The following is a 27,196-nucleotide window of genomic DNA, read 5'->3' as shown; positions in this document are numbered from 1 at the left end:
CCCACTGCTAACACCTCGTCCTCAGCTCGGGGAATAAGAGGATTGGTAAAAATGAACATAGCTGACCCTTTAATTAACTACATGGACCATAATGGCTCTGTTTTCATCACAGAAAATGTATTCTCTGTCCTTGGCTCTAGTTTTATTACATCAGAGACACAGGTCTCACTTCTGTGGCTGGGGAATGGTTTAAAATCTTAAAAAAAAAAAAAAAAAAGATTAAAAGATTGTGTTCAGACTGTTATTATGTTATTATCAAAAGCAGCAAAACAGTACAACACCTGCGCCACTGTAACGCAATACAGTTCATTAGAAAATCTTTAAATGTGTATAGAACCAAGTGATGTACAAATACATCATCTTTGCACCTGAACACTTCCATCTCACTGTGAGCTTTTTTGCAGCCAGATGCTTATTGACACGTGATCATGCAAAGTATTTGGTCATAAATGGTTTTTGGCTTTGGACAGTTGTTTTCTGACCTTCTGTCCTGGTGAGGAGCGTTTGTGTAAAACCACTATGAGCACTTATTGCTCTGTTTTATTTATAATTCCTTCACATGACTGACTATTTTCTTATAATATATAATAATCTGACTTTCTGGCTGTAGCTTGCACTGCAAGTGTAGCATTTCTCAAGTTTCCCTTGTGGTGTATAGTCCAACTCATTTGAATCTTTAGTGCTCTGTGGGGGAGTACAGGGCTGTGAAGCTAGTTAACAATAAAAGTCAGCTGTTTCTGGCCCAGGCTTTGGAAACCATATATGCACCCTGTGCATTAAGCTCAGGAAACACATCGGTTCAGGTGATAATCTTCCAATCTCCCATAGATTTATCAGAAAAGACCCCTTTCAATCTGTTTCCACATTGTTATTATAAAATATTAATTATAATCTAGCTGCTTTAAATGAAATAAATGAGCTAAATATTTATTTTACCACTGCATATTTACTTATTTGGGAAGTTGGGGGGGCTTTGTGCTGACCCTGCATGGGCTGAACTAAAAACAGGTGCCCAAAGATAAACCTGAAGACAAAATACTGAGCATAAACCAAAGCCCAGCACACACACACACTCTCTCTCTCTCTGTGCGCATCATGAGGTGTCAACGCCTTCCTCTCTGGACCCGCAGTGTGTCAGGTATGTAGCTTTAGTCCACCATCTAGTGGTAACTACACCTGAGTCCATGTAGCTGTGCTCATCCCACCGTTTTTTTTTTTAAATGAGACCTGTTGCATCCATATGTCTCACAAAACTCATTTAATCCCTCGAACAGGCACAAAAAAAAAAAAACAAAAAAAAACTTTCCACCAATAAAGAATCGCAGCTGCACGAGTACAATCAAGTTTCAAATGAAGTTTGAGGACACGGCCGTTCATTTCCAAAGCACATAAAGTGAGTCATCACGGCAGCCTGCTAGTGAAGATGCTTGGGATCATTTCCATGCCTCGCTCCGGTCCCCATGCCTGTTTACGTTCATCTGTGCGCTACGCTCCTCTGGCTCCGGGCCACCTCGCAGTATTTATAGCCATACAGCGGTAAATCATCACTCAAGGAATCCTCGCGAAATCGTCCTCGAAACCACTAAACTTGGACTCGAGGGGCGAGGGGCTGAATTTAGGATCCACCTGATCGTGGAGCTCTGACGATGCCGGAGCGCGCATCACCTCAAGGTAAAGCTGTCAAATGTATTTATCGTTTCACTAGTTAATTGATATTTGTGTTTCCTCTCGTGGGCGGTGCATTCATCTTCTTCCTCCAGTGACCAGTTTTAGCCTCTTATTCATCTATTTTTACTTGTGGCTGCTGCTCCGTGCTTTCTCTGTCTCCACTCGCGTGTGCGTCAAAGGCACTTGAACTCCGCACGGATAAAGAAATAGCATCTTAATTATCAATAACTGCTCACGGGCTACTTAATGTATTTCTGGCGACCTGGATCTGACGTGCACAAATTGTTTAAAAGGGTGGGTGGGGGTGGGGGTGTTGTTCTAGTAGGTCCACAGCGGTTGCACTAATTAAAGCCAAGGAGATCACACACAGATAAATCTGGATTTGGAACTAACGAGCATCTTCACGCAGCGTTTTTAACTTTAATGACTTCCAAAGATAAGGTGGACGCCTCCTGCAGCGGTAATTATTGTCTGCAGGCACATCGCAGTAGGTTGCTCTTATCTGTGCAGCTCCTTATCAATGCTGCCTTTCATTCACTTCATCTTTTGTGTGGATAAAGTAACATAAATGTCATTTTGTCCACCAGGCTCATCATCCTCCATCATGCTTTCTTTTCTTTTTTTTTTTTAAGGTGTGTCTGTTGATACAAGTGCTTGACATTTAATTTCCACACAGCTCCGGCTGCAAAGCTGACTGATAATACAAGGTATCACATATCTTGTGAACTTGCTGCAATCAAAGGCAGCCCGCCCATCAGCAGCATAAAGCTGCCATCAAGCCACCCGTGTAAATGTGTGCGCTGACCTCGCAGCCCTCTCCAGGCTTTCAGACGTGCGCCGTGCTGCATTTGAGGGCAGAGCTCAACTCAAGTCTGTGTCCAGTTCATGTCTTAGAAGCCCTGCAGCTGATGAGTGAGTCACTGTGCCTTTGCTTCAGCTCTCCCACACTCAGTCATCTTCACTTCAGCACCGGCTCCTTGAAAACAGCCTTGTTTCGTCTGTCTCTGACTGGCTTGATTCAAACTTGCCGTTTTCCAGCCTTGTCACCTCATCCACCCCGTATGTTTCAGGCTTCAGGCTGCACATGCACACATAACTGGACAGTAACAGCGACAGCAGGATGAACGGCTGAACTTGTCTGCGAGGACGTGTTCAGTATTCTAGAGACAAAACATGACTGAACAAAGGCTGATTCAAGATGAATTAAGATGTGTCCTCATCAGACCCCCTCGTTCTGTACAAAGTTTTATTCCACCCACCAGTACTATTACTGGTGCTATTTCTGCATGGCTGCTGGTTCAAAGCTTTTGTTCAACTAATCCAGCACTGCTGACATCAAATACCCCCCTGGCAGAGGTGATCATTTAGAAAAAAGGGCACTTGAAAGTTCATTCTGAATTTAGGATGCTCTGTTCCACGAGTTCGATGCTATATCTACACATTTCTCATCCATATTCTGCAGCCAACCTTTAATACATTTTGATTTTAGCTGTTATTCATCAGGTCTGAATTCAACTGACTGAACATATTTTGCAGGTTTTTGTTTTGGACATATTAAAACGTTGGCCTGATGATGGTGTCACCTTGTCCTCTTGAGAATTCCTCCTCATGAACCATGAATCAAATGTTTCACTCATTCATTTTCTACCTCTCTATCTCTTTTTCTCTTTTGCAGCATTATGGTGAACCCAGCTACTAACTACCTGTGTAGAGATGTTCACCAGTTCAGACCAGTCCCTCTCCCGCTCCCTCTCTCCCAACCCCCACTCTCCGTCCAGATGTGGTCCGGGAGGAGAGATGCGTGTCCATTCCTCCCTGTCTCTCCCCGAACCTGAGCCCTGGAGGAAGCCCAGCCCCGCTGCCCGCCATGGCCTCGCTCAGGCGTCCCGCTCCTGCTCTCTGCAGGTCCCTAATGCTGTCCCTGAGTATGTCGGGCTGCCTCCACGAGCAGCTAGCTTCGATGTGCCTTGTGGTCAGGAAGACGTCTCGTCGGATCAAGGTTCGGGGTCTCTGAGCCCCAACTGCATGCTGCGACGGCGTGGGGGGCTTGTAGAGCAGAAGGACATCATCATGGCTCACCAAGCTCACAAAATTCAGAGCACGCCGCAGGCCCGCAGGAAGGAGTGGGAGTAAGTATAAAAGAAATTCAGAGGCAAAGGATTCCTTTTAAATTGTACGTGTAAAGATGATAAATCTCCATGGAGGAGGATGAAAGTGCCAGACTAAAAGAACACACATACATAGTTACATTGCACACTGTCTATGCACTTTTTTAACCTGTTGAACCTCTTTTGTGGGTCTAAGACGTGCTGTGGAGCTCTTACATTGTATTTAAGGTGCAGAGGCTTACATTCATCTACAGAATTAGGCTTAGGATGTAGAATTTCCAAGTTGCTGTTCTTAAAAATGATAAGTTTGATTTAAATTAAAGCCAACTGAGCTTTTTTTTTTATAAACGAGGCTCTGATTTGTCGCAACAGGAGCAGCTCAGGTGTAAAGTATCAAAGTAAACCGTGCAGGTGAGGAGCTGTGCATAATAACAGGTCTCCTAAAGGAGAAATGGAGTACAGCCACTGATCACACCTGCACGTTTCCTGTCCTGTTATGATGTTTTAAAAACATCTGCTGTGAATAAGATTCATACACCGATCGAGTCTGAAAATTAGGACCAGCTGAGCGCTGTGGCTCGTCGGTGGCTGTGCAGCCCCGTACGCAGCAGGCTGTGTCGTGGCACATTTCTCCATCCTCAACCATCATTAGAATTTCCTGCAGCAGAAACCTGCTGCTGGTTTGGACAACACAAGACTGCCTCTGTAGTCCTTGCTCATTAATTTGCCGGTTTGTGGTTTGTCCCTAATTGGACCACTGGCCATAATAATTTAAAGTAGCTCAGGTTTTTACAGCTGCCCATTTCTCCTGCATCAAACACTGACTCTGACTAACAGAAAGAGTGTTCACTTACTGTCTGCTAGAGACCAGACGTTACATTATGATGTAATGAATGTTTTTCGCTTGGTCGCTTGATTTGTGAGTCGTCATAATGTTTTGACTCATTAGCGCAGAGGTGGGATGTATTGAAGTATATTGAAGTATATAACAAGCAGGTGCTCAATACATTTAGGACATTAGTGCAGCTTTCAGAAAAACAGTAGATAATATTTTTATTAATGGGTCACATGAGTAATGTGGAACATTATTTTTAAACTGAGTCCACTCATAAATCCTGTAGCTCTTCTCAGCTTTTCACTGAGTGTTTTAGCGTCTTTTGATTCTTTTTTTTTTTCATTTTCCAGCCCCCAACTTTATTGTTATGTTGGATACACATGTTACTTAGTCATGTGTAAAGCAGACAGGCTCTTTTCAACTCTTTTCAGCTTTTTTAAAACCACTCTACACTACTTGTCCGTCACCAAACAGCAGATGGACAAGCTGTGCATTTTCCTCAGAAGATGGTGCAGATCAAACACAGAACTTGAAGTAGAGTTAATAATTTCATTCAAGTGGACACAAACGTCACGGATGAGTATATTAGTAACTGTTTGCTAAAACATATTGACTTTTTAAAGTTTTGACATGTTTAAGTTGTGTTTTGTGCACATTATAGCTATGTAGCTTATAGATCTATACCTAATATAGATTATATTAGGGATATAGATTATTATTTTTTATTTATAACTCAAATTGCACTATATACATAATGTGGAGTCTCCTCTGCTGCTTGTAGCTCATGTATCCTGACTTAGATGCAATGTGGCATAAATATTTATAACCTAACAAACAAAAAGCTGACATAGCATCCATATAAATAAATAAATAAATATCTGAAGTATTCAATCAATCAGTATTCTCAGTTTATCATTTGTCATGGCTGTAAGGGAAGAATTCATCTAGAACTATTAGTTTACACTGATGGTTTCGGATTATGTCGTATATAGTTGATCTGACACGATTTGTGTGTGTGTGTGTTTTTACTGCCTGTGTAACATTGTTGGCTGCAGTTTACTGCAATCAGATGCTGGATGGCGTTATTAACGTTGGAGCTGAGGGTGCTTGCTTCTGACCTTTTGAACTTGGGAGCCACATCGCTCTGATTATCTGCTTCCCACCACTTGAATGTGGAGTGGTACTCCATGAGTGTAACCCCCAACCCACCAGCAAGCCCCCTCCCACCTTCTCCTCATCCTTTGTGCAGCCTCTGATTTCTCTTTACTTTGCTGTATCTCCAACGCCCACTCCATATCCACTTTTCAGATGTGCTTTCATTCTCTCTCTCTCACCTTATACATTTTTTTCACACATAAACACAAATTCAAATTTGTTTTTTTTTCCCACTATTTAAAGATGTCAGCTATTTTTTTTTACTTCATGTTGTCAGAATAAGCAATTACAACACATATTACATGAAAATATTACACACATTGAACAAGAAATAGAGGTGAACGTTAATTTCAGAGCTCTACTGTACATGTATTGTGGTTATTTGTCCATTAGGGGATGCTAGGGAATCAAAGTAGAAGAGCAGCAGGGAGGCAGCATGTGATGATGTCTTTGAAACTAAGCAGCAGAGTTTGGAAATGTTAACCCAAAAGTTTTATGAAGCCAAATAAATATTACTGTTCTTTATTTGGCCGTCAGGTGAACAAAAATCAATGTCACTTGTGCATAATTGATTTCTGAGTGTGAGATGGGGCTTTATCCTCACACTCCAAACTTTCCCTCTGAGGTTGATCTAAAGATTCTCCACATTTTGGCCTGTTCTTCTGATAATGTGCAGACGTCTATGACCGCTCTGAAGCCATAACCGTGATGTAAATGTCTCAAGGTAAACTGGCACGGTGCCACACCAGTCTGCAATCATATAAGCGGCGGTTATTGGTTGAATCGGTTGCTAGGGAACAGAGAGAAAAATAAATGCTAAAACCACTCCAGTCAATGTTGGGTGAAAGCCTGTCTGCAATTATATAAATGCTCTTCAGAGTTCTGGCACAAAGTACGCCCATTAACGTTTTAACTTGCAGTGCATGTCACCTGCAGCCTTGCTTCTTTCTTTCTCTCGTTCTTTCTTTCCCCATACTGTATTCTTAAAATGTTTTTACACTGCTATGGACATAAAATGTACTGCAAGGTGCTTATGAAGTATGATAATGTATGTCAGTGTTCATAAAAATAGATGTTTTGCACACCTTAATCAGCTAACCGTGACCCCTTTTGCTCAAATTGAGCTTATTTAAAGTTTGGTGAGGCCCAGGAAGATGGATATGAACATTTCTGCTAACAGTTTACACAGTTATTTTCAGAGGCTTTTGTGTAGGCTGTGAGCAAAAGGAGAACAAAAGCCAAACAGTCTAAATCAGACTACATCTGGTCATCTTTAACAGTACAATGGATCAGTTTATCAGCTTCCTTGTTGATGTCCAGTGACCCTGCCGGAGCAGAGGGAGGTGCAAGTGTGTGTGTGTGTGTGTGGTGTGTGTGTGTGTGTATGTGAAGAAGAAACAGATTTCTGTAGGGAGAGGTTGCTCCATTGTGCAACATGGCTTTTGTTGGCAGAAATGAAAAGAGCGAAGCAGGAATTCAAGAGAGCTATGTCGCTATGGAAACAACAGCAAAGAGAGAGCTGGAGACACACACACACACACACACACACACACACACACACACACACACACACACACACACACACACACACACACACACAGATATGTACTCTTTGCAGAGATGGACAAATATTTTTGTTGGGCAACATACAAGTAGATGGATTTTTTAGTAATGAGCTCTTATGTAAGGCGTTTCAGTGGAAAGTGGAGGTGAATGTGAGATATGTTAACACACTGTACAGATACTGGTAAATACACTGCATTAACAATTTGAAAACTGGACATATTACATGCAAATTGTTATCCTTCTGCTGCTTTTACATCCCCTACTTGATAGGTCACTGTAGCCTTTTGTTGCTGTCCTGCTTTGCATGAAGTGACACGCCCGCCTGCCTCATGCAGATTAGGACGAGGAGGAGGTAACAGAGTTTTAGAAGCACAGTTAGGGACTTATTCATAGCTCCTGTTAAATCCTTTTTTTTTCCCTCTCCCCCATATCTCGACTTGTTTGCCAAGCATAAATTTGTCACTCTCTCTTGGCTTGTTTCACAATCCCTCGTCTGAGCCCTTGCTCGCTGCCCGTCTGCACACTGTGATACCTGCCTTGTGCGGCTCGTCGTCTGTCACTCAGCAGCATCCAGTGACTGTGACGTTTGGTGTCAGGATCTCGAGTGGACTGATGCCGCTGCTGAGTCTAATTGTGACAAAACGGCCACGAACCCCCCCGGTTGAATAATAACGTGTCTGTGGGGGCTGAAGTGGTCATCTTCAGGAAACAGTGGGGAAGGGAGGAGAGCAGCAGATGGAGCGAGAGAGCCCAGTCGCCTAATGAGGTCTCACTTGTGGCACTGAGTGAGAAAAAGACCCTGCTCTCGTCTCCTCTCTCTCAAAAAAGGGAGCAGCCCTAAGATCTATTTCATGCTCTATTTTTACTCCTGACTTTTACTCCAATATTAGCACAATGGCCTAGTTTTAAATGTTTTAATAGTACAACTCTGGCTCCATTAATGAAATATGACGATGCTGTCTGACTATCAAACAGTGGCAGCATTTAAATGGGGGGCACTGCACTACGCTTTATAGCTAATTTATTATCTATGAGCTCATTAACTTGTACCTTATTCACACTCCTGTTGCCTTTTTCTGTGCATTGCCTCAGCTTCTAGTATTAGTGTTAAATGCATTTTCACACCCATGTCTCTTGCCACAGCTCCCACAAACATCTTTACATAATTGGTAGTTGAAGCACATACCCACACAGCCCTGCTGTATAGATTCTTCTTCTTTTTATTTTGGAAAAATTGTTTTTTGTTCATCCTCAGCAAACTCTAATTGCTATGGCAACAAAATATATGTCCCTCCTCTCCACCAGCTTTCATTCAGATGTATTTTGAAATCGCCATCATGAAATGTTACTGTGGGAGTGTGTGTGTGTGTGTGTGTGGGGGGGGGGGGGCTGCCGGTGCTTGCGCGCTCCCTGGCTGCGTGCTCATTCTCCAGGTGTTGAGATTGTAAGATACGTCTAATCTGGCGTTTCAAGCAACCGTCCTGCCACATTTTCGAGCGATTAGAGAAGATTTTCCACGCTTCTTCTTCTTAAGAATCTGCTGTAAACGCTTTAAACGGACTTCCTTGCAGATGAGATCTTCTTTTCGTCAAGTTTACCGCGTCGAGAAGATGCGTAAAGTTTCCAAAGACTCTCCTCGGATCTCTCCGTCTGATGAGGGCAGAGTAGTGTTGAACCACACAGCTCCAGCTTTGTCAGGTCAAAACGAGCGTGGATGTTGATTGAAAACTGCAGGACTTAAACTCGGTGGATGTTTTTTTTTTTTTTTTTCTGACTTTAGAGACGCGCACGCATTAAAAGTTGTTGATTGTAAGGCGCCGGTAAACTGATGGGATAACAGAGATGCTCATTGTTTGCAGTCTGTCCACCTGACTCGTCGTTAAATAAATGGATGCTTTTCTCCTTAAATTTAAGCCAGTTGAATGATAGAATCCTTTTTTTTATTGTGGATATGGAGTAAATAGGAGTCTGCAACTTTTTAGGGAATCTTGGCGCTCGAAAAGCTGTGAGTGGATTGAAGGTGGATCATTTCTCTCATAGCTGCACTTCACATTTCTTTTTATTATAAGTCAGCCTCTAGTAAAAAAAAAAAAAAAAAACACTCTAAGCCGGCCGTCTCCTCATCTCTTTGTAGAATGGCTCGGTTTGGAGATGAGTCCGCTCCCGCCACGGCGGATCCCGGGGACGGGGATGTGGAGCGCGGCGGGGACGGGCAGGACGCGGCGGCGGCGGGGCTCACTGCTTCCATGAAACAAGCCAAGGCGCAGCGGGCCCGGACCATGGCTCTGTACAACCCCGTCCCCCACAGGCAGAACTGCCTCACCGTCAACAGGTCGCTCTTCATATTTGCAGAGGACAACATCATCAGGAAATACGCGCGGAGAATCATTGAGTGGCCATATCCTTCTGTGAGAAACAGCCAAATGTTGTGTTGCGCTTCTAGTTTGTTGAACAGAGAATGTGCTGGTGTGAGATCAGCACCACGGACAGGGACAGCAGCATGTGATCAGCCACAGCTAAACAAATGTGTGTTATGTGCAAAGTGTAAATGTGTCTTGCATGACTTTTAATACTTTCCCTGCTCCTTCCTATAGGCAGCTGCCTCACACCCTCTGTTCACTTTGCTTATCTGCATAACCTACTCCACAGTTTCCTGCTGTTAGTTAAATCACCACAATCACCAAATTAGCTCTTGAATAAATTCCTGTGTGCAGCCAAATTGAACATCCCCATAATTCTGCTAAGTAACTCGCCCTGATTTGATTAATTGTGGGCTCCATGTGCTCCAGTGCTGGCAGAAGATGGAAAGTTAGCATGTGGTGATCATTAGAAGCAGCTCTGCTCACTGTGGGGGTGGCATGTAGGCACATCGCTGCTGCCTTAGTGCTCATTGGAATATGAACCTGGCCATGAGTAGGTGTCAGTTCAAATCCACCAGGCAGTGCTTCTCGGCTTCCTGCTGCAGCATTAGCCAACAGTTCTCTTTCTCCTGAACTTCTACAGATCTAACGCACATTATCAGGGTTGTTGTTTTTCCACAGCACAATCTTAATGAGAACATAAAGTGCAATCATGTTCACTAATTACACGCCAAATGTACAACTTCATCAGTGCCACTTGTTGAATTCATGGACTGTATTTACCTAATCTGTGTTTGAAATGATTTCCTGATAAATTGCGCACGTATTGAAGTGTTTTGGTAGCATCATCAGCTCGACAACATCACTCAGTTGCCATATCTACCCACTGCTCCTCCTGTCTTACACCCCCTCCTGTGCAGTGTGCCAGTCTCCCGCTGTTACCTAACCACAGGCTCTGTGGGTGTGTGGGAGTGGGGCTAGTGGTCAAGACTAGCTGGCCACTGGCAGCACAGTAATGTGACTGTCAGTATCACAGAGGCAGAGGTATGTGGGAGAGAGCTGGCCAGTAGTACTGTGGTGGATCGTGGGCTGTAAAAGCAGCACATGTCAGAGTATTGACTGGATGAGCCCCAGATTTTTGCACATTGCATCTAAGTTCTGAAATCTGAAGTGAAAAACAGACTCATATGAAGTTCTGACAGGTCGTGTTGCTGCACAAACACACCGGAGAGTTACGACACGCTTTAGTCGTCGCTGGGACTCATGTTGGTTAATGTAGGCCAGGGATCATACAAGTGTTTCTGCAAGACGTACTTTGAAATTGTGTGCAACTGTTAATTGATTTATTAGAAACAGTTTTGAGAAAGTAGTTGACAGATGTGTTCATGCTCAGTTCAATATCAGTTTAAATGACTGTCATTCAGTCAAAGAGGAAAAAACAGAGAAACAGCAGTCGTAACAAACTGAGAATAAAAGGGAAAGTAGAGAGCAAATGAACCCAACCTGTTTTCTTAGTTCATGTTTCAATAGTCCATTGATTTTCATATTGCAGTGAAACAAATGTAAGTCAGTTGCTGGCTGGAAGATCGGAAAATATCTGGAAAAAAAAAAACAGCAGCAGCATATGTGATTTGTTGTAAATGGGCTAAAACATGCATAATCACTCTTGTGCATGGTAACAGGTAGTAACACAGTGGGCGAGTTTTATTAAGTATTTCCCACTTTAGCTATTTTCAACTGCTTTCAATGGCAACAATGTGAACTTGTCAATGTGAGTCAGTGTGGGTCCCAGAGGCCCTTCAGCGCTCCTCTGTGAGTCAGTGACCCCATTTCAGTCAAGGCAGGAGAATTAGTAACAAGGAGCAGCTGCCTCATGGGAACCCGAAGGGACTGAAAGTCACAATCACGTACAAGTGTTGGGGCATGTATCGTCTCTCTCTGTGCACGCTGCCGCACACACGGGTAAACACTGTACCTGCTGGACTATTTGTTTCGTCATTACGTAATATGTGGGAAAGTTGGTTCTTGTATTCTCAGGAATACACATCAGCTGATTGTCACTGTTAATCTCTCAAATTTGTGTTAAAATGTACAAATAAAAGCTCGTACAAGCTAATAAAACGTTAGAAAGCAGCACACGACGCCCTTTAAACCACAGTCATTGATACTGTTTTGGTGCTGAAACAATAGCGGCATGTGTCGTCGCTTGTGAGTTAGCTGAAATCATTTACCAACCCTCTGATTCAAGTGAACACAGGCAAAAACCCAGGCTGCTTTTGATTAACGGCAAATTAGACAATGCAAGAACAAGAACTCTGCAATGGGAGGATGACACAGTCTGCTGTGTGGTTAGCGGCAGGAAGGGAAAGGAGTTAGGAGAACTGTTTGCTGTAGTTTGTGTAGTGAGACCAGTCAGGCCAAGGTGACTTCACAGCTCTCTTTCCCTCCCTAACCTGCTCTTTTTCTCTTCATGAAAAGCACTTTTAAAAGCAGGTTGCCATGGATACTGCAATCTCTCTAACAGATTGCTTCCAATACCAGGGACTATGAACCATGCCATAATTCATCTGTCATATAATCATTCATCCATCTATGTTTTTTTTTTTAAGCTTTCCAGTGAATCACACGCGCACCTTCATATAACTGTGCAACTGCAATATGGAGATTGATAAAGAGCAGATGTCAGATGTATTGAAAACCTCGACCCCACCATTACACATTTGGACTTTATGAGTGTAATGATGTCATTAGTGTGTTTCTATGTGTCGCGGATTTTATGTTTGTGTTCTGATAAAGCTGCTTTTCCTTAACTTCGCTGCCTTTACACCATTTGAGTACATGATCCTTGCCACCATCACCGCCAACTGTGTTGTCCTGGCCTTGGAGCAGCACCTCCCGGGAGAGGATAAGACCCCAATGGCAAAGAGACTGGTGAGGACAAAATGTGTCTTTATGTGAAATAGACTATAGTGTTAGAAAGTAATTAAATATATACCATACAAGAACAATTTTGCTTATGTTACTTGTATTTTACTGCAATATCTTCATTTTATGTTGCATTCTACTATGTATCTGGGGTTAAATTTTATTCAAGTGTTAGCTGCTGCTCCTGAATCTGTTACGCAAAACATGTGATTAGTTAATCATGTTTATTAGAGGTTAAAATACCTGCATCAGGAAAGTAGTATTGCATTACATTAAGTGGTTAAACGTTAAAAGATGTGCATATTATCGAGTTAGAAATAGCCCAAGTTTACAATATTATTTTTATATGATAACTGTAATACATTTAATGGGTTCAGCTTCCTAATCTGTACTTTTACTTTTGATGCTTTAAATATATTTTGTCACTCATAGGAAGAGTAGAAATGTTATGACTTATCCTAAAGTAGAGCGGTGTTGTCAACACTTCTCATGTATCTTTTGCTGCATCCTTGTGAAATCCAGCATATTCTGCACCAAAGTGTGTAATTACAGGATTTTATCTGGAAACCTGTGTACGCAAATCACACCTTCCATCAGCTAATACTCTTTCTCACAGACTCTGCTGATTTGTTTATGTTTTTTTTCTTTTTTACTTCCTTCCAGGAAATAACAGAGCCATATTTTATCGGGATCTTCTGCTTTGAGGCGGGGATCAAGCTGGTGGCCCTTGGTTTTGTTTTCCATAAAGGCTCCTACCTGAGGAACGGCTGGAACGTCATGGACTTCATAGTCGTGCTCAGTGGGTGAGTACATCAGCCCGTGTCCCTGACAACTTAAATTTTCAACAAGGTGAGAAATGTTTGTTCTAAACATTGTCAACAGACCTTTAACCCACTTTTTAAATTCATCATATCAGCCGAAACACGACTTGAAATGTACGATAATGCTGATGATCCACAGCTGCTGGACCCATAAATAACCAACTGTTGTATAAAAGGTTCACAGCTAATATATCAGTTAATGCTGTTTCTGATGCCCCCAGCATTTGATGCTCTAGTGTATATTTATAGCAGCAGAATGAGTACAGCATGTGCGCAGATATAAACCTCAGTGCCTTTATTTAGGAGCATGTCACCCACTGTAATGGGGCAGCTTATTAATGCATTTATGGACAATAGTGTAATGTCAGCATTTCAGTAAAACATGGCAAAGGATCAGAAATGTAATACACAGAAAATACCTTTTAGTAAGATGAAGTCATTGTTGGGTTGGGGTATCCTCATGAGACATTTTTAAAAGACAAATATTGAAGATTCTAGTTGAAGGTCAGAAATGTAGTATGTTTTATTATTAAAATGCCAAACGTAGCTGTGATAGAAATCATGAGGATGGTGGTGTATTTGTTTGCTTTTGTTGGTGTGTTTCCAGTTGATTTTCCTGTTTCTTCTTCTTCTTGTTCAAGTTGAATTTGGTTGAACTTTCCGATGAATTGCAAACTTCACTGATACTATGACAGAGTGGGGAGAAAAAAAAAAGTTTTTAAGTAATGTTCAGCAACTGATTCTGCAATTAATTTTGACATAATTCATTTTTAGTTTTCCAGGCTGTGGCTGGTGAACCAAAAGATTAATTTCAGACACTGATTGTCAAGTTATGTTGGTGCATTCATCCATGTGACACTGCTTGTGTCAACATTTATCAATATTTTGGCAATGAATGCACACACGGCAGTTTAAAGACTTCTAGTCCTCACATGCTGTACTTCATGTTTGACATTATTGCCAGATGGTTAGCAATGGCTGACGCTGCAGGCTTGGGCTTTATTTTTGATACGCTGATGTGATTTTTCCATACACGCATATACGTTTACACACCGTATCCACAGGAAAACATAGTATATAAATGCATGTGTTTCCATGGTAGAGTCAGGCTCTGCAGTCAGCAATAGGTGGGTGGATAAGTGGATTGGCAGTTGTGTCTAAAACCTGCTTTGGTTCGCCCCCAGGACCTCTGTGAATTAAATGTGAATGCAGCACTGGGGGTGCTATGCAAATGCATAGAAAGATCGGAGGGATGGTGGCGAGAAAGAGAGAAAAAGAAAACAAGGGGGAGAAAGGAAGATGGAGAGACAGACCCCCGAAAAAAAAAGAAAACATAATGAGAGACTTAATTTGTTCCCTATAAGACTGGGTTTAGTGAATTAATTGCGTAGGTGTTAGGCATTGTTACCACTGGTATGCCGTTTGTGGCTAAGCGTACAGTATTCTGAATTCAGGGAAGATTGCTGTTGGCGTGTTGACATCTCATTTCAACCTGACACCCACATCCTTCTTTTTCTCTCCATCTCTTATTTCTCAGTCTGTCTTTCTATCTTGCAATCGCTTTCTCTGCCTCTTACATAAAAGGGACGTGAGCGTCACGTTTATAGACCAGCGGGTGCCGGCCTTGACACCGAACAGCTGTGTTGTTGACATATTGCCATAGAAATTGCATGGTTAAAGTTTAATAGTTCGTTCTGAGCTGTGCCGGTCGCTTTGGTGCGATGCTCTGACATTCTAGCCTTAGGCAGTGACAAACAATAGTATAAAACAAGTTGTTGTGCTTTTAATTTCTTAATAAGTGGCTTGTTAGTAAGAAACTAAACACTGTTTACACAGGTACAGCATGTTTTTTTTTTTTCTTTACCCACAAGCCTTTAACTACATGTCGATTCCATTAACAAGAGTTTGTGCCAAACATCAGTCTCTACAAGCATTTATTTGTAGTTAAACTTTACAATACTCAATTTATTATAGTCATATAGTTTTACATAAACCATGAGCCAAGTTCTTTTTGCAGTCTAGTATCATTTTTTTGGCAGAAAAAGCTGCTATTGTAGAGCTTGACTTCATGGGAGCTGCTGTGCAAATGTATGCCTGTGCTGCTAAAAGACAGACAAGACACTTTAACCCAACACGAGGCCTTTCTGTCGCTTCTGTACATACAGTGGAGTTGAGTTATTCTTATACAGTAATGTCGCTTAGTGTAAGCTGTACTTTCTGCAGCCCACAGATCATCTTGCCCGGTTCCAGCCACAACTGGAACTGGCAACTGACGACCTGGTTTCCTGCCACCTATCTGACACATTTTCTGGTAGCACATATGCTGCTCTCCTCTCTCACTGACTCAAACACACACACACACACACACACGCTAGGACTCTCTCTCACTCTGGTGGCACAGTGCAAGTAAGTTAGACTTAAAAGAAAACACACATGTGTCATGGAGGCCGTTTGGGAATAAAATCGAGGCCACTGGGCCGGCGCTGGCGGCATTCATTCCATTTCGTATTAATGAATTGCTAGAAGCGAATCTGCTGGGACAGTGAGCTCAATTAAAATCCTTAATCTGAGTGAAGAGTGTGTAGCAAAAACGAACCAGAGCTAGAACAACTCACCCACAAACCAATTTAATTCAACGGGATTCCTAAAATGGTCAATTATGTCCTGCGGCAAACAGATTGGTGCAGGTGGATGGTTTGATTAGCAGTAAAACTCCCAAACGAGCTGTGCATGTGTACAGTATGCGTGTGTGCTTGTTGCTCTATTTATAAGGCTGCAGGTTCAGACTGCTGCCAGTGAACCCGTTGCCCCAGTGACGCTAGATTAGTTCTGATCATAAATGATGCCGATCTGTCTCATAACTCTGTGCGTGCGCGTCCTATAGTGTTGCATAAAGGATATCAGCTTTCCCGTGTTGCACCAGTCTCCTGTCCCTTTTTCAAAGTGTGACACTTTGCTAAAATTGTTGCTCTTTAGACAGGATGAATAATACAACTGGGTGGGAGTCGGGAGTGACTCATTAGCCATCTGGCACAAAGACAGACATCCAGGAGTGAGAAGAGAGTCACTTCTTGTGTGTTTGTCTCTGGATACCAAAGCAGTTTTGATCTGTAGCATTAAATGTGATGTGCATGTATATCGTAGACCCCCAACTCACCACCCCATCACAATTTTTCTGTACACTGGGTGTGTGCTGGGTAGTCGGTGAGTTTCCTTCAGGCACTGGACATGGAGCAGGACATTGTTGGCTCAGAAATCAAAGGCTATTGCTCCTGGACAGGAACAACAATGCTTGGTTTGGTGATCTTATTCACTATTTATTCAATTTTTCAATTCAATTTTATTTACATATCGCCAAATCACAACAAAAGTCATCTCAAAGCATATGGGCTCTTGCTAATTCCAGTCAGAACTCTGGCTGCAGCATTTTGGATTAACTCAAGGATTTTTAAGGAGTTATTGAGACATCCTTTTAATAGTGAATTACAGTAGTCCAGTCTGGAATTAACAAATGCATGGACTAGTTTTTCAGCATCATTTTGAGACAGGATGCTCACAGTTTTCCCAATATTTCTCGGGTGCAAATATAAATCAGAGATTCCTCACAGTGTTACTTGGGGCCATTGTTATGTCATCTAGGGTAAGAATATGATAAGACATCAAATCTCTGAGGACCAAAAAAAAAACAACCTCTGTCTTATCTGAATTGAAGAGTGGAACATTAGAGGACATCCAGGTCTTTATGTCTTTTAAGCATGCTTGAAGATTGATTAATTGATGTGTTTCTTCTGGTTTCATAGATAAATATAGCTGAGTATCATCTGTATAGCAATGGAAGACTCATTATTAACATGCACATACTGGAATCTATCTGATAGATATGATCTAAACCAGCCTAGTGCTGTTCCTTTAATTCCAATGACATGTTCATCTGTGTAATAAAATCTTGTGATCTATAGTGTTTAATACAGCACAAAGATTTAAGAAGACGATTATAGAGAGAAGTCAGTTGTCTATTAATTAATGAGGAATAATATGTGGTTCTAGCTTTATGGAGGACTTTTTTAATATATTAACAAACTGTCCTTCCAGGCTAGATTCATCTAAATTAGTGGAACACCACCTCTGTCCCAGTTTATGTGATGTCTGCTATGGATTTGTGAATTGTACCATGGAGCTAGTTTCCTCTGATTCACTACCTTCTTTTTCAGAGGAGCAAAAATTATCGAGTATCTTTCGGAGTGAGGCTGCAGTATTATCAACAAGATAGTCGACTTGTGCTGGAGTAAAGTTAGGATGACTGCCCTCCTCTGTGTTGGTGGCTCTCAAATAAAAGATGAAATCAGTTCCCTAAATTTGTCAACTGCGTTTTTTTAACATCTACCGTAGTGTTTTTGACTTTTCCTGTTTGGATCAGAGAGGCTAAGAGTGAGGTTCTCAAATGAATTCAAACTATGTTTAGGTATGGGGGGGATTAATAAGCTTGAGTGGAAGATTGCTGCTACTCCTCCAGCCCCGACCTGTGCTTCTAGGAACATGATAATTAATATGACTTGGGAGGGTTGACTCATTCAGACGGACATTTTCTTCCTGCTGCAGACAGGTTTCAGTAAGACAGAATAAGTCAGTTATCAAATCATTCTCTAACAGAGATCTGATATTTGAGAGTCCACATTTGATTGTTTTCTTTTTGATTTAATCCTAAGGAGGAGTCATCTTTACTTGTATTAAGTTCTTATACATCTCTTTTCTCTTTTCTCTTTTCTCTTCTCTCTTCTTCGATATATATCATTTAGGTGGTTGGGGAGCAGACACTGTCTCTATGGGGTTTTGGTAGTTCTAATAACTAAGCATGTAGACTATTTTGTCTTCCAGCTGTGTGTACATATGAGTGTTATTTGTGCAAATCCATTACTGTTATAGTCTGAACTATCTGTATGTGGCACATGAATACATGCAAGCCTACCTATAAGCACTAGTTCCACTACACATTTGGAAATCCAAAACTTCTCAAAGTCAAATTCCAAGTATGGGATCCCAAAACTGAGGAGAGATTAATATTCAACCTTCAACATCATCGTCTGTACTGCCTGAAGTTTTAAAGGACATCTGCAGTGGTCTCAGCTCTAAGTTTATCTCATAATTGAACTAAATAAACAATAGCTTACAGTCCCAGGTGGGTTTTGACTGGGAAAACACACACCCAGCCATTTATTCTGTGACTAATAGTGAATAAATGCCTTTTTGTGTAATCCCGACACACTAGACATATTAATGCTGCCATGTGGCCATTATGTTTTTCCAGATTTGATTCAGAGACATTAATTTGTTGATGCATTATGTTGATTCAGCTGAACATTACCATATGCAGAGCCGTGCTCAAATGGTGAGCAACGTGATGCCTCTGATTACTGTAGTTTTTGGTGGTGTTCTTGGTGTAGGTGGAGGTGTGTGGGAGAGGCTGCATTCTGTGCATGTAATGAATTCATCCTCTCCAGAGTCAGTTTGGTACAATACTGTGCAACAGTGCTTCACTTAAAGAGCCAACGAGGAAGAGATGAGCCTCTCACTGTGAGCATCAAATTGCTGCAGAGTTAAATCAGAAGAGTGACACGTGTGTAACTGTCTTCTCTATCCCATGTGTTACTCTGGTAAAAACATGACGAGTGTTTTTTTACACCTTGATATAAGGTGATAAATTGTTGATATTGTCAAAGATGTGGTGACATGAGAAGCTAAGATACAAAACGTTGGTTTGCATGACTGCTGAGTGTTTCAGTGAATTTTCTGCAGGAAAACAATTTCTAAACTAAACAAAAGAAAATGACCTGTGTGTGTTTGTGTGTGTGTGTGCGTGTGTTTAGGGATGATTCATGAGCTACCACAAGCAGACGGAATATTTGCTTTAATTTTGAACAAGCCTCAGCTGAATTGTTGCGCTCGGAGTGCAGCCTTGAAGGAGCCGTGCTGCTGCCTTGCTTTGTTCAGTGTGTTTGGTTTGAAGGCTATTTCCACAGACTCCCACTCCTCTGCTCCCGCTTCGTCTCACTGTGTCTCACTGTGTCATCTCCTTTGTCTGACACACTCACTCACTCACACACTCACTCACTCACAGAAAGACTTAATTTGTCTTTATTGTTTGTCATTTTCATTCATTTCCTTCCCCTCTGACTGAAACAACACTGTTGACAGATGCACAGAATTAAAGCACAATAAGGAAACTACACTAGAAGGTGAACACTGATGATCCAAAACATAATGACCAGCATAATTATTTGGAGACTTTAACAATTGCTGTCAGCATACATTTATTATTATGATAGTATATTTGGGGAGTTTTTGTTTTTACTCAGCATCACAATCAGTTTACTTGTCCTGAGGCGTGTGCTCAGTCTGTAAAAATGGTGTCTGAAAGTGATGTTAGCACCTTTATGAGTCTTGACTTAGGCACAATGAGGCTTTGAGCTAAATCAGTATGTCATCATGCGTGTAGTAAGATAACCCTGCCTCCTAATAATTACGCTTCTATGCAACTAAACTCCCATCACAAGTTTGTCTTTGTACTAACTGATATAGAAATGTTTTGGCAGCATCATCAACATCATCTCCATAGTGGCACTAGAGAAAAAGTCAGCAGATCACCCCCCACCACCACCACCCTCCATCTTGTTCAAGCCACGTCACTGCTGTCAACCACCAAACACAGGTCTCCCTTCAACATGACTTTCCAGCGGTGGAAAGATGCTCTCAGTCATCCTGCGCTTGTTGTAGCATTCAGTATTGACGGTGAACGTTCAGAACCGTTTGTGATCATGGTGTTTTAGACTCTGAGCTTTCAACACGTCGAGCAGCGTTTTCAGGTTTATCCGCATTAGCGTGAACCTCACTCATTCACTCATTCACTCGCTCGCTCGCTCCCTCGCTCGGCCTCTTTCCCTCCCACTGCTTTCAGGAGAGATTCTGCGTGGGCTTCCACTTGAGTTTCTGCCATGTGCTTTCTACCCCCTGCTTACACACACACGCATACACACACACACACACACACACCCACACTTCCTGGCCCTATCCGAAAATGTTATGAGTTTGTACATTTGTATCTGTGTAACAGTGCAAGAGTGAGATTGACAGATCTGGAAAATAATTATAATTATTAGGATTAAGGTAATTCTCCCAAATCTATTAAAATGGTAAATTAGCAGTGGCCCTGTTAGCAGTGAAAGTATTAGGGGCTTTCAGGCCACCAAATTGAGTCAGGTGATATTGGATTGAGATGAATGTGGTCTAAATGAAAATTTTATGTTTACACGATAGGATCATTGCAGTATTTTTGCATTATTTGTGATACCATTATCTTCTCTTAACTGAAAACCTGCTTTTGCCAACGCTACGAGAAACATTCAGATGTGATTTCTGGTATGCGCCGGTGAGTGACTGCCTGTCGGTTTCTCCTGATGCTGTTTTTTCAGTGTTTGTGTGTAGGTGGAGGGACATCAATGCGTGCGTGGGCAGATGTGAGTAGAGATGCCTGCCAGGTGTATGTGGCTGTGCATTCTTTGTCTCACCATAAAAGTCTGGTGCAGTAAAATGGGTATGCTATACCGCTCGGTCTATTATTTGCCTCTTTCCTTAAAAATTAATGACTCGTTTCCAAAACCGCACTTGAGTTACCTGCTGTTGTAATCAAATTTGTCAGACACCACAGACAAAAAACATTCATCTCCACAGAGGAGACGGTTCCAGATTTAGCTGCTAATGGGTGTTTTTCACCCTTTAACATGTCCCTGTTGCATTTTCTCTATTTCAGCCCTTCTTTTCCAGGCCAACCCAAATAATAGCTCTTCACTTATCTGTCTGACAATACTAAAAAAAAACAACAGCCTGTCAAACACAACTGTCTAAAATTCTTACCATTATAATATATGCATTATGCAGTTTGTGTTTTGTTTGTGTGTGTTGTCCATCAGGATCCTGGCCACTGCTGGTGCCCACATGAACATCCCAGTCGACCTTCGGACCCTGAGGGCTGTGCGAGTCTTGAGACCTCTGAAACTCGTCTCCGGGATCCCTAGTGAGTTAGATACTGACCTTTTAAGACTTTTTCGGCCCATAATTTAAGAAATTGGAGAATGTTTATGCTATCAATATTTTAAAAATCTATGAGAGAAAAGTTGAGAACTTTCAGATAAATAAAGAAGCATTTGCTGTTGCACAAACTGGCTGAATAAGTTTAGTACCCTTTGCACTTTAAGCCTATGATTTAAACATTTTCTACCAGTATCATAACATGTTTCAAATTCAGTCAAGGCAGCATTATGTTTATTTATCATTTCTTGAAGCAGAAATAGGAGCTTGTATTGTCTATAAGATAAAGCCGACTACATGCTATCACTAATACTTACTAATATACTGATACCAGTGTCTCTTTGTGAATACCTACAGGCCTGCAGATTGTGCTGAAGTCCATCATGAAGGCCATGATCCCGCTGCTCCAGATCGGCCTTTTGTTGTTCTTCGCCATCCTCATGTTCGCCATCATCGGTCTGGAGTTCTACAGCGGGAAGCTTCACCACACCTGTCTGCCATCAGTCGATATCTACGGTATGAAGCATGTATATGCCTCCAACAGCCAGCGTCTGCTAAGAGGACAGTCCACTATCAATATATGCTTTCTAAACACCCCTAGGATCTGTGATAGAGATGTGTTTGCAGTTGTAGATGCATGGATCTGTGTGTGAAATCAAAAGTTTTAGGATATAAATTAAATTAAATAAAGCTTATGTATGTAGTGATCATTTGGTGAAGGCTGATTAAACTACAGGTAACTCCTACTTGGCAGGCATTGTGAACCCTAACAGTTTGAGTATGAGGATGGATTTTGGCTTAACCACCTCGCCATCTGTGGGTACCTCCTGTCCTGAAGTGCACCTGCCTCTGTCACAGTACCCATGCATTTAGAAGAATGCTGTCAGCCTTTGTTTTCACATTATTTATGACTGGCTACGATGGATTTGCCAGCAGGTATACTAAATATGTGGTTTACTCATTGTTCTCAAACAAGGGGTGTGAAGATCGCTGTTTGAGAATCTTTCAGTAGCAGCGAGCTTAGAGGTATTATTAGAGTTGCTGCCGGCTTATTTAGCTGCTGCTTAATTAGTCAGCAAATACTCTGTAATCACACGCCACACCATAGCATTTACTGTCATCGCCCAACAGAACTCAAGGATGGATTGAAGAAAAAAACAGAGTAAGCCCAAAGTTCTCCTTCTCTCTCAAGAAAATTTAATTTAAATGTAAGTGATATAGTGGATGTCACATTTTTCATTTTTTACATTACATTTTTGCATTTTGGACCTCGACTGATTCCTAAAATTGTAGATGTCTAATTTTTTTAAACTCAGATTTAAAGCTCAAACATGTAGGTTAAGTGCAATAACTTTTTGCGTGAAAGTTTATTTCTCATCATCTAATATGTAAATATGTAAGGTATCTGTAATGTGTAGTAAAAAAAAGCTCAATAATGTCACTGAAGATACATTGAAATAAATAAATAAATATTCCAGCAAAGATCACACAGTGTGCAAAAGAAAAGAAACTATTCCTTCTGCACTATTTGGATTCATACCTTAGTATGAGGAGATAAATAGGACATATCTTGGTTGAGAGGCTTTTACATGAGACACGACAAACCTTTGCTTTATTTCTGTAGAGAACGAGACAGTTGACTCGTCAGAGTTGGCGTTTGCGTGTGGAGTGAGGAAGTGTCCAGAGAAGTACGACTGCAACGACACCTGGATCGGGCCCAATGACGGAATCACACAGTTCGATAACATCCTGTTCGCCGTGCTCACTGTCTTCCAGTGTATTACCATGGAGGGATGGACAGCTGTTCTCTATAATGTGAATACTCAGCCCACACCAACTACAAAACGTCACACTGATTGTTGTTTTCCATGTATAATAATGTGAATGTTGCGTGTTTCAGACCAATGATGCCTTGGGTCCCGCGTGGAACTGGATGTACTTTATTCCTCTCATCATTATTGGCTCGTTCTTCGTCCTGAACCTGGTTCTGGGAGTGTTGTCTGGGTGAGTGTGGCTCTACCTGTTTGTATAATAATGATGTTTACGTCTGCATTGCTAATTATGAGAGCTGTTTTTACGCTTGCACCTTTAGAGAATTTGCCAAGGAGAGGGAGAGGGTGGAGAACCGGCGGGCTTTCATGAAGCTACGCCGCCAACAGCAGGTGGAAAGGGAACTGAATGGCTACCGAGCCTGGATAGACAGGGCAGGTACTGGGCAGAAGAATACCTTTACATCTGTAGACACTGTACTGTGTACTGTGTATTGTCCAACTATAGCAGCTCTTCAGAACTAACTTCATTATTTATTTACTTTGTCAAACAAAAGTAAGATGTTCAGATCCTGTACAAGCTGATACAATATTTCACCAGGAAAACTTTGCTCTGCAAACACTTTCAGAGTTTTTGGACCTACAGTACAGTAGGTCTGCACAGACACACACACACACACACACACACACACACACACAAAGTGCTGTAATGGCAATCTACATCGCTGCTCACCCACGCAAGTAGAGGGTGAGGAGAAGGTGATACTGACTCACTGACTTAAATTTGTGTGCATGTATGTATGTGTGCACACGCATTTCTGTGTGTTTGTGTGTTTACATGCATGTGTGTGTGTGTGTGTGTGTGTGTGTGTGTGAGAGCTTCTGTGCATATTTTATGTGTGCATGGGTGTGGGTAAGTGTGGGAAGAGAGCGAGAGAAAACAGAGAGAGAGAGAGAGATTGCGAAAATGTAAGAGATAATAAGAGCTCTTTCTCTAAAGAAGGCCAAACTGGACTCTGAAAGCAGTGTTTACATCGGTTTTGCCCTCGGTTCCTGTGAATGTTTGCAGACATCTGAAACTTTGAAATGTATATTCCCACGTCTGATGGTTTCAATTGTCTATGCATAACGTCCAGTTGTCATTTTTTACAGAGGAGGTAATGCTCGCAGAGGAGAATAAAAATTCAGGGAGATCTCCGTTAGATGGTGAGTTCACACACTTTAGATGTAATCACACCTACAGGTACCACCTGTATCTAATTCAGCTATTTATAACTGTATCTGAAACATGTACTACGACTCTCTTTATGTGTGCTGAAACATTCCCGTGCCTCAATTTCGATGATAATGGATCTACTGGATACAAACTGTGAGGGTGTATTGTCAGTAATTGCACTCTTGAGCATGTAAGTCCACTTTTGATGCTGCACAAAAAAAAAAAATTGGCTGTTCACACATTTAAAGTTCAAGTTAGACTAACATTATGAGAGTTGCAGAGTTTTTCCTTTTCGTTCCTCAATCGATCGTTGCACCGTGAATCACTATGTGGATTGTTGTTTTCCGTTTCTAATGATCAGAATTCATCAGTCATATCGAGTTCTGACTGACCTTGAGTCTTTGTGAATGATTTTTAGTGCTGAAGAGAGCGAGTAAGAAGACAGGTGCCAGGAGAGGAGCACCGGGGGACGACAAGTACACAGACATGTCCACTGCCAGTGAGTTGAGGACATTTTAGTCTCTTCAGTTACTTGCTGCTTTACAGCAGGCCTCCTCCACCTGTTTCTGGGCTTTAGCTACTTTACATGTATGTTTATCACTTCCTCAGCCCCCCTGCTGACTTGAACTCCTCCCTCTCTTCTCAGGCATGTCCCGATCAAGGATGAACTTCCGCAGCGGCCGCCGTGGCCCCGCTGCCTACCTACGCCGTAAAGAGCGTATGCTGCGCATATCTATCCGCCGCATGGTGAAGACAGACACTTTCTACTTGATGGTGCTCAGTCTGGTGGCTCTCAACACCATCTGCGTGGCCATCGTCCACCACAACCAGCCCGACTGGCTGACCATCTTCCTCTGTGGGTTTTTGTGAATGATTGTGCTGTTTTTTTTTTTAAACCCCATGATTTGTTTCTTAAAATATAATTCAGGTCATGTCTGATGGATGCTTTGTTCCTGCACATTGCTGCCTCTCTCTCCCTTTGACTTAATTGCTTTTTTGTTCTCTCATCTCCAGACTATGCAGAGTTTGTTTTCCTGGGGCTGTTTTTGGCTGAGATGTTTTTGAAAATGTACGGTCTGGGTTTTCGACTCTACTTCCATTCATCTTTCAACTGCTTCGACTGTGGGGTGAGGTCCTTCATCTTGTTCTCTGACTGCGTATTACACTACAAAAAACAAGTTTTATATCACACAGATATTTCTGGTGCTAAATTATTGTTTTGGGTTAACCTCTTTGACTGATGAAGTGAGGATTGTGATTATAATATTTTTCAATTTCAAAAATTCAATTTAATGCATTTTCATAATATCATTATTAACAAACCACCACAAATCATCATAACACATTAACACAGTCTTCTCCTTCTACTGTTATCTTTATGTTATATCAAAAACCCCTGTGCAAGTTTTTAAGAAATCACTTTTTGTTGCAGGTCATTGTTGGCAGCATCTTTGAGGTGGTTTGGGGTTTCTTCAGGCCTGGCATGTCATTTGGCATCAGTGTACTGAGAGCACTGAGACTTCTGAGAATATTTAAGATCACCAAGTAAGCAGCTTGGAGTCCACTACAGTATATTAGTGTATATTTGTACAGATCTCTGGTGTGATGTACACACACGATATATAAAAAGTGTGTGTGATTGCTTTCTGTCAGATACTGGGCCTCCCTCAGGAATCTGGTTGTGTCTCTTATGAGCTCAATGAAGTCTATCATCAGCCTGCTTTTTCTCCTCTTCCTCTTCACTGTGGTGTTTGCTCTGCTGGGGATGCAGCTTTTTGGGGGAAGGTAAGTCAAGGAAGATCCTCCCTCGGCCGTTAAGAACGCCCTTCTTCATGTTCGTGATTTGATGTCTTAGCCCACGTACAGTATCTGATCTGATAGTTGTGAAATGGTATCTTCCACCCTGTGAACTGAGCAGCAGTTTCTTCAATGACTTCTTTGATAAGGCGGAGAGGAAGTGACAGGAGTGTCTGGATGAAAATAGCCCTACATCCTCCTCCTCTTCTTCCTCCTCCGATTCCTCCTTGGTCATATCTGACCCTGCTTTCTATCTGCCTTCCTCCTAGGTTCATCTTTGAAGATTACACTCCCACCAACTTTGACACATTTCCAGCTGCCATCATGACAGTGTTTCAGGTTTGGCTCCCACAGATCCCCTCATTCTGCCTGCTCTCCATGACACATTGCACCCTGGGATATTTCTCACCCCAGGCGCAGATTAAACAACTCTGCTCGCTCGCTCGCTCGCTCTACACCCCCTGCCTCCGCTACCATCCCACACAACCATGCGCACATATGCGCACATGAATATCAGACAAGTGAAACGTGAACAATCCACATCAAATCTGCTACAAAACCAACTGTGAAACTGTGTTTTGATCAGCACACATTATAATTACTTCTCTCGCTGCCGCTTTTAATATTATATCTTGAACTGGATTGCAGACAGGGAAAACTGTATGTCTCATGTCTGGTGTATTTTTAGGCCAATGTTCTCTTGCATCTGATGTGAGTAATGGCGTTATTTATGCTAAATATTCTGTGCATTTGCCCACAGATTTTGACTGGTGAGGACTGGAATGAGGTGATGTACAACGGCATCCGCTCACAGGGAGGCGTGCAGTATGGCATGTGGTCATCAATCTACTTCATTGTGCTCACGCTATTTGGAAATTGTATCCTTGTTGACTG

General features: G+C 41.9%; 1 protein-coding gene across 5 annotated transcripts in view; it reads left to right on the top strand.

Annotated features, from left to right (window-relative positions):
- Positions 1 to 1,531: 1,531 nt before the first annotated feature.
- LOC113172256 (voltage-dependent R-type calcium channel subunit alpha-1E-like) overlaps positions 1,532 to 27,196 on the top strand; it is a 45,272-nt gene continuing 19,607 nt past the window's right edge. For 3 of the 5 annotated variants that reach the window (XM_026375147.1, XM_026375148.1, XM_026375144.1), the window contains exons 1-18: positions 1,532 to 1,671; positions 3,344 to 3,797; positions 9,467 to 9,730; positions 12,518 to 12,623; positions 13,281 to 13,420; positions 21,403 to 21,506; positions 21,878 to 22,036; positions 23,145 to 23,335; positions 23,421 to 23,524; positions 23,613 to 23,728; positions 24,442 to 24,495; positions 24,924 to 25,004; positions 25,152 to 25,361; positions 25,520 to 25,632; positions 25,938 to 26,050; positions 26,159 to 26,290; positions 26,572 to 26,641; positions 27,063 to 27,180. In XM_026375147.1, the coding sequence (XP_026230932.1) occupies positions 3,382 to 3,797; positions 9,467 to 9,730; positions 12,518 to 12,623; positions 13,281 to 13,420; positions 21,403 to 21,506; positions 21,878 to 22,036; positions 23,145 to 23,335; positions 23,421 to 23,524; positions 23,613 to 23,728; positions 24,442 to 24,495; positions 24,924 to 25,004; positions 25,152 to 25,361; positions 25,520 to 25,632; positions 25,938 to 26,050; positions 26,159 to 26,290; positions 26,572 to 26,641; positions 27,063 to 27,180 (2,491 nt within the window). In that variant the 5' untranslated portion in view covers positions 1,532 to 1,671; positions 3,344 to 3,381. Of the gene's footprint in view, positions 1,672 to 3,343; positions 3,798 to 8,782; positions 9,353 to 9,466; positions 9,731 to 12,517; positions 12,624 to 13,280; positions 13,421 to 21,402; positions 21,507 to 21,877; positions 22,037 to 23,144; positions 23,336 to 23,420; positions 23,525 to 23,612; positions 23,729 to 24,441; positions 24,496 to 24,923; positions 25,005 to 25,151; positions 25,362 to 25,519; positions 25,633 to 25,937; positions 26,051 to 26,158; positions 26,291 to 26,571; positions 26,642 to 27,062; positions 27,181 to 27,196 lie in introns of those variants that run through there. The other 2 variants (XM_026375145.1, XM_026375149.1) reach the window with 2 other exon arrangements.

Source organism: Anabas testudineus, chromosome 17 (assembly GCF_900324465.2).
Source record: "Anabas testudineus chromosome 17, fAnaTes1.2, whole genome shotgun sequence".
In the NCBI taxonomy this organism is placed as follows: domain Eukaryota; kingdom Metazoa; phylum Chordata; class Actinopteri; order Anabantiformes; family Anabantidae; genus Anabas; species Anabas testudineus.
This window is presented reverse-complemented; position numbering and strand designations above follow the sequence as displayed.